The 15,974-nt window shown below is 39.8% G+C and overlaps 1 protein-coding gene across 1 annotated transcript in view; it reads right to left on the bottom strand.

The window, feature by feature from the left end:
• FAM63A (Ubiquitin carboxyl-terminal hydrolase MINDY-1) overlaps positions 1-13,800 on the bottom strand; it is a 38,858-nt gene extending 25,058 nt beyond the window's left edge. The window contains exons 1-3 of the mRNA XM_051215960.1: positions 13,734-13,800; positions 4,058-4,188; positions 2,247-2,429 (exon numbers count right to left, since the gene is read on the bottom strand). Of these exons, the coding sequence (XP_051066505.1) occupies positions 2,247-2,429; positions 4,058-4,112 (238 nt within the window). The 5' untranslated portion in view covers positions 4,113-4,188; positions 13,734-13,800. The remainder of the gene's footprint in view (positions 1-2,246; positions 2,430-4,057; positions 4,189-13,733) is intronic.
• Positions 13,801-15,974: the final 2,174 nt, after the last annotated feature.

The raw sequence follows: 15,974 nt of genomic DNA, 5'->3' as shown, positions 1-15,974 counted from the left end.
GTGAATGCTACAAACGAAAGTATATAATTGTAACCAATTAGAAATGTTCACCGAAATTAATAAAAATCATATGAAGACAAACTAAATTCTATTCTTAAACGCTAACAGAAAACATTTGATAGTTCAAGTCGAAATACTAATACATGGGTTATTTTTCCGAAGCTCTGAAGAGTTATTGATGAAGAACAATAATTTATAAAAACATATTGTGTGGATTTTTTTTAGCTTTTCAGAAAGTCAAGTATCGAATACACATTTACAACAGTATATGCTTTAACGATAGGAAAGGAACTATAGGTATAAATGTTATAGAAAAAGTTTATATTCAATTGTGATTTTTATTTAATTTAACATGAACTATAGAAACATTCCAAACAAAAATATTTACAAAAATAGACACTATACGCATTTACAATTCAATCAAACACATTGAACTACTTACCACAAGTTCTACACACAATATATTGTTCTAATGAAGTTTCACCAAATACTACCTACCTACCAAACATTATTTAGTAGTAATTCCCCAAGTACCTCAAAAAAAATTAATATTTTAGTAATATATTTATTAACAATCCTCCCAATACTCAATTAAATTGAAGTTATCGAGTGAAACCTTGATAATGATACCTAAAAACTCATGAAAACCTTTTCACTAAAGAAATAGTAAGTGTGTTTGGTTTATATGAAACAAAAAATAAAGCATACAGTGTAGGTCGAGACGCAATTGCATAGATAAAAAAATTAAAAAATTTTACAACAAATGCACTTTTGCCATAGAAATTCATACAGATGTTGAATTTCCATAATTCCCACCACGAACTAATCTTAGTCCAACAACCATTAAGTATCAAGAAGCATTAAATATCTGTTTCGTCCCAATTTGGGACTCCCCAGTAGTATGCACCCATGACCCTAGAAGGGACCGAATTCAAAACCTTAAGGTCTGACAGCAAGTGAATAACCTTTGGACCACTAAGGAAGCACACATTGATATAAATGTATAATTTCAATTAGTCCACAATATTGCATAAACGCCTTTCATTGCTTTCGGCGGGTAACTGCCTCACATGATCACGACAGTCGACGATGGTTGGGCAATATCAAAAACTAGTCGAAGTTAAACATGTATATCATCGGGTATAAAAGTTATGCACTCGCCGTCAGGCCCTAAGGTTATGAATTCCGTCCCCGTTGGGATCATAGGTGCACACAACTGTGGAGTACCAAATTGGGATGAAACAGATATCTAGTACTTTCTGGTTCCTAGTGGTTGTCGAACTAAGATTAGTTCGTAATGTAAACTGTGAAAACCACTCTTAAATTACCTTGTTACGGTAAAGTAGCACGTTATACGAAGATTGGAATGACTTATCAGTTTCGGGTATAAATTTGTTAACATAGCGCCTTTAAGTTGTGAAGAATTTCAAATAAATGGATATAAAAAAAGAACAAACGTCACAAAATCATTGCACCCCGATAAATTCAAATACAGCAATGTAATTGAGATTAAAAGTAAGTAACCTAATGGTAAGAAAAAAATGGATTTATTCACCAAGTACTTGGGTATGAGCCATACTTTAAAGTTGGCATATTTCGTAACATTTTATAATCCCTGAGTAATAAGACCGATATCATAAATCACTCCAAGAAATGACTGAGAACTATAGTTTACACTATAAGATATAAAAATTGAGAATTTCTGGGCTCTGAAGAAAGACAAATATACGTAAGATAAAGTGTAGTTCGTCTGTTTATTAAAAACGTATATAGGTGTGGATAGTGTTCAAATACCAATGAATCTTATTACTGATCTTAATTCTTTTGAATAACATAGTTACTTATTAGCATATTTACGTGTTTTAAGAGCGTAACAGCATTTATATGAGTACGAATTTTCACCATTTGATCGTATTAGCAGATCGGTTGTTGATTCAGATGTTGCATATAGTAAAAGTACACATGGTTAAGTATAAAGGTTTTATTCTAAAACAACCAACTTTTATGTTTGAGTAAAACGATAGTTATCGAATTTTCCAGGTAACATCTAGTGTTAGTCGTTTAAAGGATTATACTACATAAGCAAGTTTATTTATTCACTCCGAAGATGTCGCGAATAGCTCTTACCCAAAAAGAACCTATTTGGTAAATATCAGAAAACTACATACGTGTACTATTCACTAGGTAAATTCAAAACTATGTTGACAAATCTTAAAAGATTATTGTAAAACTGTACGTTAACTCACTTTCAAAAAGACATGGAAGTGAAGTACTCAGAAATACTTGTGGAGTATTACTGGATCCTTTCAAATTTTTTTCATCAGTCAGGTTTGAATTTGAAAAACCAAGCGAAACATCAGTTTTCGGCTGACTCTTAATAAATCTACTTGGTGTAACGTTCTGTTGTCCAGTTATACACTTTAGGGAATCTGTTAGAACAAAAGGTATATATTTCAGTAAATACATGAATAATGCTTGAAGTATATTTCATATTAAACTTTACAGATTATGCAGTAGACAGGTACTACAATTTTATGAGGAATATCTGTGTAAATAATAAACATAAGTCTCATTAATTTCAGATAAAGACTTATCAAAATTGTAGTTGGTTGCAAAGTTTTAATTATTAATCCTGAGAAAATGTTGTAAACTGCGTAGACGCTAATTGTTATGACGAGTAGTACGATTCCATGGTTTTCTTAACTATAATGATTATTTTTATTACTATGCAGAAAAGGTCTACACATCTCATCATGTGGTTGATAACGTACAACTTTCCGTTTACACCAGACTAGAACTGGAGTCATTTCACCACAGAATGATGTGCAATAGTAAATAACCAAGCACACTTGAATTTTCTACGCAATCCAACTATTCCACTTCTGTTGTGATATAAAATTTGTATACTAAATTTACACTATATCATACATCAAAAAAGCATCACTCATCAAGGTAGGCTGTGGTTGGGTATACATGACACATGTCCCAACCACTTCAATTAAAGTATTAGACTTTCAACCAACAGATCGAGAATATAAACAGGTTCTAACCACTTATGACTGAAAATCTGAGTGGAATTGGTAAGCTTCATACAATGTATGGCTTAAAGCCGAGTACACAAAACTCGTGCTTGATCAATGAGTCACATCATCATATCTTTTAACATTAATCAGACATTTTTCTCTCTTTAGGAACTTATAAAAATACAAGTTTGTCGAAAAAGTTGTCTAATTTTTCAAATCATTACTCTAAATTACAGCAGCCAGAGAAATCAAAATCAAGTGACGATGTGGCTAGTAAAATACCATAGAGAATCTGATCCATACACCACATGGAGCATATATTCCTTAATTCAAGACAAATGACTTGTGTGCAGGCCCAAATCAGTATGGTACAAAGATTATGACACACTGGAACCAAAGAGAAAATTTATAGAAAATTTTCTAGTAACTGTAGGTGACAATGATAAGCGATCATGCTGTTTTGTATTTTGTAATTTTATATATACATATTGTAATTTCAAGAGACATAGGAAGTGTTTATTCATGCAGAGGTTTAGTGATTTTCTATGACGTTCAAATATCAACATAAAAACCCAAATATGATTCAAACTTGTTAAGGAATCTTCTCCGTAAGTATTACAGATCGTTTGGAAGGACGTGTTAATTGGAAATATTAATAAACTGTAGTGAACAGTGCACCATTTGTTTTAAGATATTAAGAAATGTTTATAGATGGGAAAACTACCAGTCAAACTATTGACATAGGAAATGACAGCATTCAACAAAAATTTGCGAGCAGGTTTGTCGAGAAAGTTTTGTTGCAGGTATATGAGGAGACGGCTAAAGCACCCATCCCAACTCCTAACAATCTGGATAGATTCACATTAGATCAGTTGAGAAACCTGTTTATATATGTTAGATCTGTGAATTTACGTAAATATTGATGAGAAAAATCTCGAAAATGAACGGAACTCATTATTAACATTCCCAAGGGTTTTGATAAAAAACTATGTAAACGTTAGCAAACTGAATATTTTAAAAAAAAGGAGAATTACCGTCGTCTGGATTAGTAGCTGAGGAATCTTCATTTGACTTTGAAGTTGAAGCCATTTCTTCATTGTTCGCTTTCTTCAGAATCCATGTGGTCGACTGGCTGAAAGCACAGTAGAGTTGACGGTAATCCCAACTGAAATTCACGAACGAATTAAGATCAACAAACGCAGTGATTCCTCAAGAAGTCCACAATATATTAAAATTAAAAGATGAGACTAATTTATAGGCGAATCAATCATACATGTTTAGAATGCGCTTCTCTCCCTCTAAATGCAAGTTGTTGCTTCAGGACTGGCCTGCGTCAACACTTGAACTAAGGATAGGGAGTGAAGTAGTCGAACGCGTCGACAACTTCACTTATCTTGGAAGTCTGATCAGCCCTAATGGGCTGGTATCGGACGAAATCTCAGCACGGATTCGAAAAGCTCGTTTGGCTTTTGCCAACTTGCGTCACCTATGGCGATGGCGAGATATCCGTCTATCAATAAAAGGACGATTATACTGCGCGGCAGTCCGTTCTGTTCTACTTTACGGCAGCGAAACATGGCCATTAAGAGTAGAAGACACCCGTAAGCTACTAGTATTTGACCACATATGCCTTAGAAATATTGCTCGCATCTGCTGGGATCAACGGGTAAGTAATAGTGAGGTTACTTACTTACTTACGCCTGTTACTCCTCGTGAAGGAGCATAGGCCGCTCACCAGCATTCTCCATCCAACTCTGTCCTGGGCAATCCTTTCTAGCTCCGTCCAGTTGTAATTCATCCTTTTCATATCTGCTTCTATTATCCGACGCAATGTGTTCATTGGCCTTCCTCTTTTCCGCTTCCCTTCAGGATCCAAAGTTAGGGCTTGCCTCGTGATGCAGTTTGACGATTTGCGTAATGTATGTCCTATCCATTTCCATCGTCTTTTCCTAATTTCTTCTTCAGCTGGGAGTTGGTTTGTTCTCTCCCACAGAAGGCTGTTGCTGATGGTATCCGGCCAATGGATGTTGAGTATCTTGCGAAGACAGCTACTTATAAATACTTGTACTTTCTTGATTGTGGTTGTTGTAGTTCTCCAAGTTTCAGCTCCATACAGTAGAATTGCCTTGACGTTCGTATTGAAGATTCTCACTTTGATATTGGTTGAAAGTTGTTTTGAGTTCCATATGTTCTTCAATTGTAGGAATGCGACCCTTGCTTTGCCGATCCTCGCCTTTACGTCTGCATCGGATCCTCCTTGTTCATCGATGATGCTTCCCAGGTATGTGAAGGACTCTACATCTTCCAGAGTTTCGCCATCAAGTGTGATTGGATTGCTGTTCTCCGCTTTGAATTTGAGGACCTTAGTTTTCCCTTTGTGTATGCTGAGGCCTACTGATGCAGAGACTGCTGCTACACTGGCTGTCTTCATCTGCATCTGTTCGTGTGTACGTGATAGGAGGGCTAGGTCATCTGCGAAGTTCAAATCGTCTAATTGATTCTGAGCTGTCCATTGTATTCCGTGTTTTCCTTCAGATGTTGAGGTCTTCATAATCCAGTCGACCACCAGAAGAAAGAGGAAGGGAGAGAGTAAACAGCCTTGTCTGACTCCGGTCCTTACTTGGAATGCATCTGTCAGCTGTCCTCCATGCACTACTTTGCACTGTAGTCCGTCGTATGAGTTCCGGATAATATTGACAATCTTCTCAGGAACTCCGTAGTGTCGAAGAAGTTTCCATAATGTCCTCCTATCTACACTGTCGAATGCCTTTTCATAATCAATGAAGTTGATGTATAATGATGAGTTCCACTCAACTGATTGTTCGACGATGATCCGTAGTGTTGCAATTTGGTCTGTGCACGACCGATCCTTACGGAATCCAGCTTGTTCATCTCGAAGTTGGGCGTCTACTGCATCCTTCATCCGGTTCAGCAACACTCTGTTGAAGACTTTCCCTGGTATAGACAGTAGTGTTATGCCTCTGTCGTTTTCACATTTGCTCAGATCTCCTTTCTTTGGAATCTTGACGAGGTGTCCTTCTTTCCAGTCCATTGGCACTTGTTCCTCCTCCCAAATCTTTTTGAATAGAAGATAAAGCATGCTTGTGGTTGTTTCGATGTCTGATTTCAGTGCTTCAGCTGGTATGTTGTCGGGTCCTGCTGCTTTCCCGTTCTTGATTTGTCTGACGGCCATTCTAATTTCTTCCGTAGTTGGTGGATTGACATCTATAGTAAGATCTGTGTGTGCTGCTTTGATGTCCGGTGGATTCATTGGAGCCGGCCTATTCAGGAGTTCCTCGAAGTATTCTACCCATCTGTTACGCTGTTGTTGAATTTCGGTGATTGGCTTGCCTTCTTTGTCTTTGACCGGCCTCTCTGGTTTACTGTAATTCCCTGCTAGTTTCTTCGTTGTATCGTGAAGTTGTTTCATATTTCCTTCTCTAGCAGCTTTTTCTGCCGTCGTTGCTAGTTCTTCCACGTATTTCTTCTTGTCGGCTCTAATGCTCCTCTTCACTTGTTTGTTTGCTTCTATGTATTCAGCTTGTGCTTGGACTTTCTCTGCTCGTGTTCGGCTGTTGTTTATTGCTGCCTTCTTGTTCTTCCTTTCTTTGATCTTGTCCAGTGTTTCTGTAGAGATCCATTCCTTATGATGGTATTTCTTTAGACCGAGAACCTCTTGACACGTTGAAGTTAATGCTTCTTTGATGCTTTTCCAGTTGTCCTCCATAGTAGTTTCTTCTTCTTTCAGTAGATCTTGTAAGGCTTGGAACCTGTTGTTGAGAGCTATCTTGAATTCACTGAGTTTGTCAGTATCTCGAAGGAAGGCTGTATTGAACCTTTGTAGTGCTGTTTGTCCACTTGTCCAGTTCTTTTTTAGCTTCAGTTTCAAATTGGCTACAACTAGGTGGTGATCTGAACCTATGTCAGCACCTCTCCTGGTTCTCACATCTTCCATTGTCCTTCGGAATTTTTGTTGATGCAAATATGATCTATTTGGTTCTCTGTAGTGTGGTCCGGTGAGATCCATATAGCCTTGTGTATACGCTTGTGTGGAAATATTGTGCCTCCTATGACCAATTTGTTGAATGCACACAGATTTGCAAATCTTTTCCCATTTTCGTTTCTCTCTCCCAGTCCATGTCATCCCATGATATCTTCATATCCAGTGTTGTCTATTCCGACTTTGGCATTTAGATCTCCCATCAGAATAGTTAGGTCCTTTCTTGGGCATTTCTCAATGATTGACTGCAGCCGCTCGTAGAATTGATCTTTAATTTCGTCGTTGCTATCATTGGTGGGTGCATAACATTGGATAATATTCATCAAGATCCCCTCCTTCTTTGTTTTGAATGATGCTTTGATGATTCTGGATCCGTGAGATTCCCATCCTACAAGTGCATTTCGTGCTACTTTGGACAGCATTAGAGCGACTCCCTGAGTGTGTGGAGCATTGTCCTCTTCGTGACCGGAGTATAGCAGCATCTCTCCCGTAGCTAGCATTTTCTGTCCAGCTTGGGTCCAGTGGGTTTCGCTGATTCCCAGTACTGCTAAGTTGTATCTCCTCATTTCCATTGATATTTGACTGGTCTTCCCGGTTTCCCACATTGTTCGAACGTTCCATGCACCTATAAAAATTTTTGCTCTGGTTGTTAGAAGGGGCATCGGCCTCGTGGCTTCCGAAGGAACTCGGCTTTCACCATGAAGCGTCATAATTCTTCTAAATGAAGACCTTCTAACTCCGAGGGCAGAGTTAAAATGGTTTGGATTATTTTTTCTGGTAAGCGCTTTTTTAGCGAGTTAGTTTTCTACGGGATGGGGACGCTAACCCCATGCCCAACCTTCCTCCTTTACCCGGGCTTGGGACCGGCAGCAACCCTATAAGAGCTACAGGCGGAGTTAATAGTGAGGTTAGACGCAGGATATTAGGGAATGATGGTAAATCAGTTGATGAGGTTGTTAATCTTCATCGACTGAGATGGTTGGGTCACGTGTTACGTATGCCCGAACACCGGTTACCATGACGTGCAATGCTAACCGGTGCTGGAGATGGTTGGGAGAAAGTTAGGGGCGGCCAAACCAAAACTTGGCATCAGTGCTTGAAGTCACTAACTTCTAGTCTGAGCCATGTTGGTAGATGCAGACTACTTGGTTGGGGTCCGCGTGACTATCGTAACCAATGGTTGGAGACTTTTGGTGACATGGCTCAGAATCGATCACATTCGCCTCGGTGTATACATTCTCTGTCTTCCCTTAAACTAAGAGATTAAAATCACTCCATATCTTTCTTTCTACTAACTAATTCTTTCTTCCTGTACTGTATGCTTATATGCAATCTTTCTCCTATATATATCCACCTTTGACCTAACCACTCATATGAATCCGGTGTTCATCTTGCTGTGCTAATGAGGTATGGCAACCTGGACCGATGCATATTTGTGCCTGGTCCTACGTTGTAGCTGACTGACTGACTGATTTAGCTAAATAGCGTTTTGGCATTTTACCTAACGTCAGTTTGTGATGAAAACCCTAAATTTAACTAACTGTAACCATCAACTGAAAATTATAATCCTTACTGCCACCAAATGCTCTGGTATGGCCGAGAGTGGGAAGGGCCCGCCCTCCCTCGAAATGCCCTTACATGGCCAGGTGTACACAGTCTCTGCCAGGGAAGTCCTACTCACTGACTTCTCGTGGCGGGGGTGTTGTTTACGAAAATGAGAGGACGAAAAGCGAATGTCCGGAGCTTTAACCGGATTCCAAACAAATGGTGCACATGGGCTCCAGTACCCTGCGGGGACAAATGGTGTATGAACCAACCGTTGGTCACCGGCTACCATGGGACTGCATCTCCTCACGATGCTCCACTGCCTTGTGGGTTAGACCTTTAGATCAAAGGCTCGGGGTGTGGCCCCCTAAGATAACCACCTGCTTCGGTCTGGGCAACCGGGTAGTATCACAGCCCACACACAAATATGATGAACTGCCTATAATTATGGAAACTACTTTACTTGCTTCAACTAACAATCAAATGATTCAAATTATTATTATTATTATTATTATTATTATTATTATTATTATTATTATTTTATTACGATTATTTACCACATTATTCACCCTCTTTTATACTTATACAGCGACTCGTCTTTGGTGGAAATTCGACTCTATCTAAACGTCCTTGAGTCACTGTCCGGTTGAAAATTGTATGTTACCACCGAATATGAGTACTAAATCAGTTTTTCTGAAACCACATATACCATTCAAATTGGCTGCCTTCAACGTTCGCACACTAATGCAGATCGGACAACAGATAAGGTCGGCTATGTCTTTAAAAAGTTTTAATATCGACGTCTGTTGTCTATCCGAGACCCGTATTCAAGACTCTGGTGAAGTACTACAAATTCGATCTCCATCTGTCGCTTCAAAAAGCTTGTTTTACGTGCGTTTATCCAGGGACGCTGTGGCATCTTCGTCTGGTCTCGTTGGCGTTGGTGTCGCACTAAGCGCTACAACTGAGGCAGCACTAGTCGATTGGATCCCCATCAACAGTCGGTTATGTGCTGTCAAATTACAAAGTCCTATCAAAGTAAGAAGAAATCAGTGTGAGAAACAATGGTCTATCGTCATCTCCGCCTATGCTCCGACAGATTGCAGCCCGGACGCAATCAACGATGAATTCTACCATCAGTTAACAGTTCTTTTACAGAAAGTGCGTTCGACAGATATGGTAGTACTAGCTGGAGACTTGAATGCTCAGGTCGGGCGTCTAGGCACAGAAGAGAGTCGTTTAGGTGACTGATGGGGAATTGTTGACCGCAAGTCAGATAACGGAGACCGTCTACTGCAACTGTGCACAGACCACAACCTGTTTCTGGCTAGCACTAACTACCGGCACAGTCATCGCTGATGTGCCACCTGGCGTCCTCCCTCTGCATATCAAACCTGGACTCAGATTGATCACATCGCGATCAGCTACCGCTGGCGTGGTTGTGTACAAGACTACCGTTTCTTTTGAAGTACAAATCTGGACTCTCATCATGCACTTGTTTGCGCTAATCTTACCTTACTTTCCAGTGGCTAACAAATTCATCGATCTAAACAGATCGATGTCAGTAAATTGGTTGCAGCTTCTGCTGCAACTAAATATCAAATCGAGATAGGTTCAAGGCTAGCTACCATCCCACCGAAAAGTATAGATCAGCACTGGTTGCATTTGGATGACGCCATGAAAATGGCGAGTAAAGTCGCTTGCGGCTTCACGAAACGTCCACTTTATAAGCACTGGGTTTCTTCACGCTCCTTACAACTTATTGAAGCCCGTTGGTCTACTCGGTGGACCGTGAGTTTTCCACAAACGATGACTGTTACGTAACGAAATTGGGCAAAGTTTGCGTAAGGACCGAAAAGCTTGGTGGTCGAGGTGTGCTAATGAGTTGGAAGCAGCAGCTACATCTGGTGACTACCGGAAGCTCTTATCCGAGCCACTGGCAGCAAGAAGTCTGGTGTGAGCGAAACAATCTGTGAGGATGATGGGATGCCAATCACTAACACCCATCGATGTCTCGGACGATGGGCAGAGTTCTTCGAAGGGCAGTTCAACTGGTCTGCTGCTCCGGCAACATCGACCAGACTGTCCTGCCCTCCAAGGCCTGTGTCGACTAATCCATCGAATGAGGCGGAAGTCCACAAAGAACTCCAACTCTTGGAGCGCTACAAATCACCGGGCCCAGATGACCTACCTCCGACATTTCTTAAAGATGATGGTGACCTTCTGGTTAAGGAACTGACTGCGTTGTTTACAAAGTTTTGGGAGTTAGAGAGTGTTTCAACATCGTGCAATCAGTCCCTAACTTTAAAAGGGTTCACGCAGTCTCTGTAACAACTGTCGAGGAATAAGTCCACTTTCGATTGCGTCCAAATTATTGGCTTCCGTCATACTTCATAGATCGTTCAAAACCCGAGAAAGATTGACTCGCGAAGAGCAGGCTGGTTTTGTTCTGGTCGAGGATGTATTGATCATATCTTCACCCTCCACCAAACGTTAGAACACTGTCATACTTATCAAAGGCCAACAATCGTAGTGTATCTTGACATCAGGGCTGCCTTCGATTCGTTGGACAGGACTGTTCTCTGGGAGTGTCTATTGCAGAAGGGTGTGTCTGAGAAGTCTATTGACATCTTAAAAGCCCTATATACAAACACCTCCGACAGAGTGAGGACATACAACCTCCTCTCTCCATTGTTCCGTTCACACAGTGAGGTTAGGTAGAGTTGCCCAATCTCACCATTCCACTTCAACTTTGCTATCGATGACCTGGAAACAGCTCTGATGGATGTAAGTAATGGCTGTGTGAATCCGTTGCCTGGAGAAAGACTACTCGACCTTGAGTATGCGGATGATATTGTCTTACTGTGCGATAATGCCCAAGCCATACAATCCGCACTTAATCAGTTGGTAATCAATGTCCGTAGGTACGGCATGTGCTTTGCACCTTCGAAGTGCAAAGTACTTCTACAAGACTGGCAGGACCCTGATCCTACACTCACCCTGGGTAGTGAGCAGATAGAAATAGTCAAGAAGTTCGTGTATCTAGGTAGCTGCATAAGTGCTGGTGGTGGCGTGAGTGATGAGATCAATGGACGTATAATGAAAGCCAGAGCGGCTTATGCCAATCTGGGCCATCTTTGACGCCTTCGTGATGTTAGTCTGGCTGTAAAAGATCGGATCTACAACGCGTCGGTGAGAGCACTTTTGCTCCATGCTTGTGAAACCTGGCCTCTCCGAGTTGAGGATGTTAGGCGACTCAGTGTTTGATTACCGTTGTCTCTGAAGGATTGCCGACATCCAGTGGCAACACCATGTTAGTAGTGCAGAGGTTCGGCATCTTGTGTTCGGGCTCAGTGACGATAACCCAATTGGTGTTACCATCTTGAAACATCGACTTCGGTGGCTTGGACATGTTCTACGAATGCCGTCCCAGAGAATTCCACGTCGTGCATTATTTGCTGACGCTGAGACTGGTTGGAAGAGGCGGAGAGGTGGTCAGTGTATGACATGGTGTCGTGGTAAAAAGAAGGATGTACAGGACTGGCTTCTGTCGGTCTTTCACGTTTCCCTGGTTGGGGTTCGACAGATAGTGCGACACAGTGGCCAGAGACGCTATCACATATGGCTCAGAATAGAAGCCAGTAGCGATCCTGATGTAACCTTCTTTTACTTTCTTCATAAAAAGTGGTTGTATCTTCCTTAACTGAAAGATTTCTTCTGGTTGAACCTTTCCGTTTCCCCCGTTATTATTATTATTAGACTACCTTACACTAATCTGGTCGTTATTGTTCTTTTTTTCTTTTACACTCCTTACCTTTTTTCTTCTCCCCATTCTCATTGTTTTGTGTAGCGCATATATATTTGGTGCCCCCTTGTAACAATATTTGTGTTGAAATAAATAAATGAAAATCTTATACTTCATACAGATTTATGGCCCTTATTCAACCTTAGTAAGTAAATGGACATTCTCAAAGTCACCCTAGCGTCGCTCAAATGTCGTCAATAAATTATAGTCTCACTGAAAACTGTTTGTCAAAGAATAGTGATGTGTCAAGTTTCGGTGAGGTAATAAAACCCTAATGACTATAAACGAGAGGTTATGTGAAGCTGATAGTGAATCTACTAAGTATCATGCTATATCATATAACTGTAAGCAACATTCTACTCATATATACATATATATCAATGGATAGAATAGCGATATTAGATTTATCTATTCTCGTTTAATTTAAACATGAAATAAAGATATTTGCTGATATCAGTGACCATCACACTATAAGGAAATCTCTGGATCAAAAACGGCTTCTTGATAACAGGGGCCATCTGACATATATGTCATTGGTAAGTGGTTAGCGTATGATCTATCTCATGTATGTGTCGTTCGGGAGATGTCAGGTAACACATCTGTGATTACTGTTGGCAATTGATGGCAGCATAAAAGGACTGTATCTTGCAAAAAACAACTCACACTTTTCTACCTAAAGTTACAAGTTTTTGTGGATCAACTGTACTTTTCTGAGTCCAAATGTCGGGCCTGAGTGGTGAACAGTGAGCAAGTATATCGAAAAGACGACAGACAAGTACTCAGTGAATTGCAATTTATACCTTCCGGTCCAGTCATGATTAAAATGTGTCGCAATGTGAAATACCCGAAATAACTCTTAGAGTCAATCTCGAGTTAGTTATTGAAATAATCACTAAAACAGCAACCCGTCATTCTAACATTATTGAAAAGTTTTTGAATCTCGGCTAATAATGTCAAGTCGATAAAGCAGTTCTGAAAAATCACCATTCATGTGTATGAAGTTGTTATTAATAAACGTCTACACAGGAACGCAAGGTATATTTATGGTAGTTATATTATCACATGGATTAGGCCAAAGTCCAAGAGTAGTTCTTAGTAATGCAAAGTAGTGAACCAGTGTTCTGTGAAGCGGCAAGTGGTGATCTAAACAGTCGGCACACCCGCGGCCCAAAGAACCAGAGAAGCAATGGTCGCGTGATCGACTAGAATTCTCAGGAATCTCCCGACTTTAAAAACGAAGCCGACCAACTCCTAATAGAATAAACGTAAGTTGTTTCAAAAACCATGGAGTTAGGTTACGCGATAATACTTATTTAACATATTAAAAACTTTTTCATGGTGAAGAATGCTAAATACTTACTGAAGAAGCAAAAGTAAATCCCTTTACGTGTGTACACTAAAGATATGTTCCGAAACATTTAAAAAATTGCGGAATCGACCTTGACACTGTGCTCATCGTATTATGATTTCAGGTTTATGTAGTAAGGACAGAAGGCCTACGGCCTATGTTATGCCTTATCTAGTATGCTTCTGTGAGTTTCCAGTCTTCTCTTGAAAGAGTCAATTGAAGGTGCGGACACCACTGCTTCGGACAGAAGGTTCCAAGCATTGATGACTCGGTTTGAAAACCTGTGTGCCACGGGTATTTTTGTTCATTCTTGGTTTTTCTACTCGCCTGATATGTCCTCTGAGATGTCCAGATCTAGTGGGAAGAAAAAGAGAATAAGTTAGGTTCAAAATCATTTCTCAGTATTCTGTACATTGTATTTTATGTTATGAATGGTCTCATGTTGTTGTACACTGACTAATAAAGCTCTCATTGAACGGACTTCTGTATTGTAAGGCAGCGAACCACAGATTTTTTCATGTAGGGGCCCGGTTACATAAAATGTTAAAACCAGCCAATCAATTTTAAGACAACTGAATAAATCTTGTAGGAAATATCACGTGCATTTCAAAAAGCTTAAAGAATGTTTCCCTAACTACTCCATAGATAAATAAATCCTTCTTAACCTGTTTTATTGTGTCATGGTACCCAGGGTTCAGTACTAGAACCACTTCTTTTCTTGATTTATATAAACGACCTTCCACAAAAGGTATCGTCCAAAATATTGCTTTTTGCTGATGATGTGAAACTTTGTAGAGAGATACGCAACCAAGAGGACATACTGGCACTTCGGGAGGATCTGAATCGATTCCAGAGTTGGACAGACGACAACGGACTTACCTTTAGCATTTCAAAGTGTGAAGTAGTCCATCTGCGACATGTCGCAGACTACAGTAACAACTTAAAAAACTTCTCTCTAGTAGTGTCCCGAGTCGAAAAAGAGTTATGAGTGTTTGGTACCCTGCGATTTGAAGTCTTACGCTAACTTTGACAAAAATGCCTTTCGAGAAAACCTTGCACTGGTAACATTGAAGAGCATTTTTCGCCAGTTTGACGGGAGAACTCTCAACATAATCTTCAACAGTTTTATTCCTCCCCATTTAGATTACGGAGAAATAATATTTCCTCCCTCACTCCAAAAGGATAAGGACACTCTGGAGCGTATCCAACGGCGAGCCACGAAACCAGTTCGGGGACTGAAATTCAAGCCTTATGAAGAGCGCCTTCAATCACTGGACCTTTACTCATTAGAGAACAAGTGTCTTAGGGGTGACCTAATGGCTTACAGTATCTTAAAATCTCCTGGACATCCTCTTAAACACTTACTTAGGTTTAGTTCCAACACAAACCTAAAGATTAACACCCAGAAACTAGAGACACGACTCAGCAGAACGGACTGTAGACACAACTTCTACTCCGTCAGAGTTGTCGAATGCTGGAATTCGTTGCTAACCTAATTAGTTCAAAAGGCTTCTCAGGAGTCCTTTAAGAGGAAACTTGACCTATTCTTATGAACTGAGGATAACATTTTATTGTGAGTTACCAATTTCATTTTCTTTCTAACCTATTATGGTTAATAAACCTAGGTTCCTGCCTGGAGTTATTGGTGATCCTCTGCTACTAGACACAGGAGCTTGTTGGGCGAAAGCTTCTTCTATTCCGTCCGCAACCATCTGAACCATTTTGAACCATTTGGTGTAGATAATAATGTGAATTCCACGTAAGATCTTATAGATTAGGCAGTTACATCATGACAAATCTACAATTTTCGGATTAAGTTTATTATTGAAGCAGTACTAATAACGAAGTTGACTATAATTCTACATTGGTAAGCCCGACTAAGGAAATGCAATGTATTATTGTTAATCCTTATTTTCACTTTAACCTTATCGATCGATTTTTACTTATTTTAACGCAGATCCTATTAATCCTCTGATTATTACTCACGTGTATTATCATATTGCAATACTGATTACTACTCATAACTTATTATCTCAATGGATAATAATAACTGGTAACTTATATTAATTATTAGCTAAGATAGTTAATTAACAAACTTTAATAGCATCTACATGGTTCAGCAAAATAGACTTGTTATAATATCAAGCTTTCGCAAATACGACCTATAGATGACGTAAATATACATCGACTAGCAACGGAAGCAAGGACTGAATGGTTTTCTGAACCTAATCATATTCTTTCTTCTCGTAATGT

This window comes from Schistosoma haematobium, chromosome 4 (genome assembly GCF_000699445.3).
Source record: "Schistosoma haematobium chromosome 4, whole genome shotgun sequence".
NCBI classification, from domain to species: Eukaryota; Metazoa; Platyhelminthes; class Trematoda; order Strigeidida; family Schistosomatidae; genus Schistosoma; species Schistosoma haematobium.
Note: the sequence above shows the minus strand (reverse complement) of the source record. Positions and strands in the feature narration are given on the sequence as shown.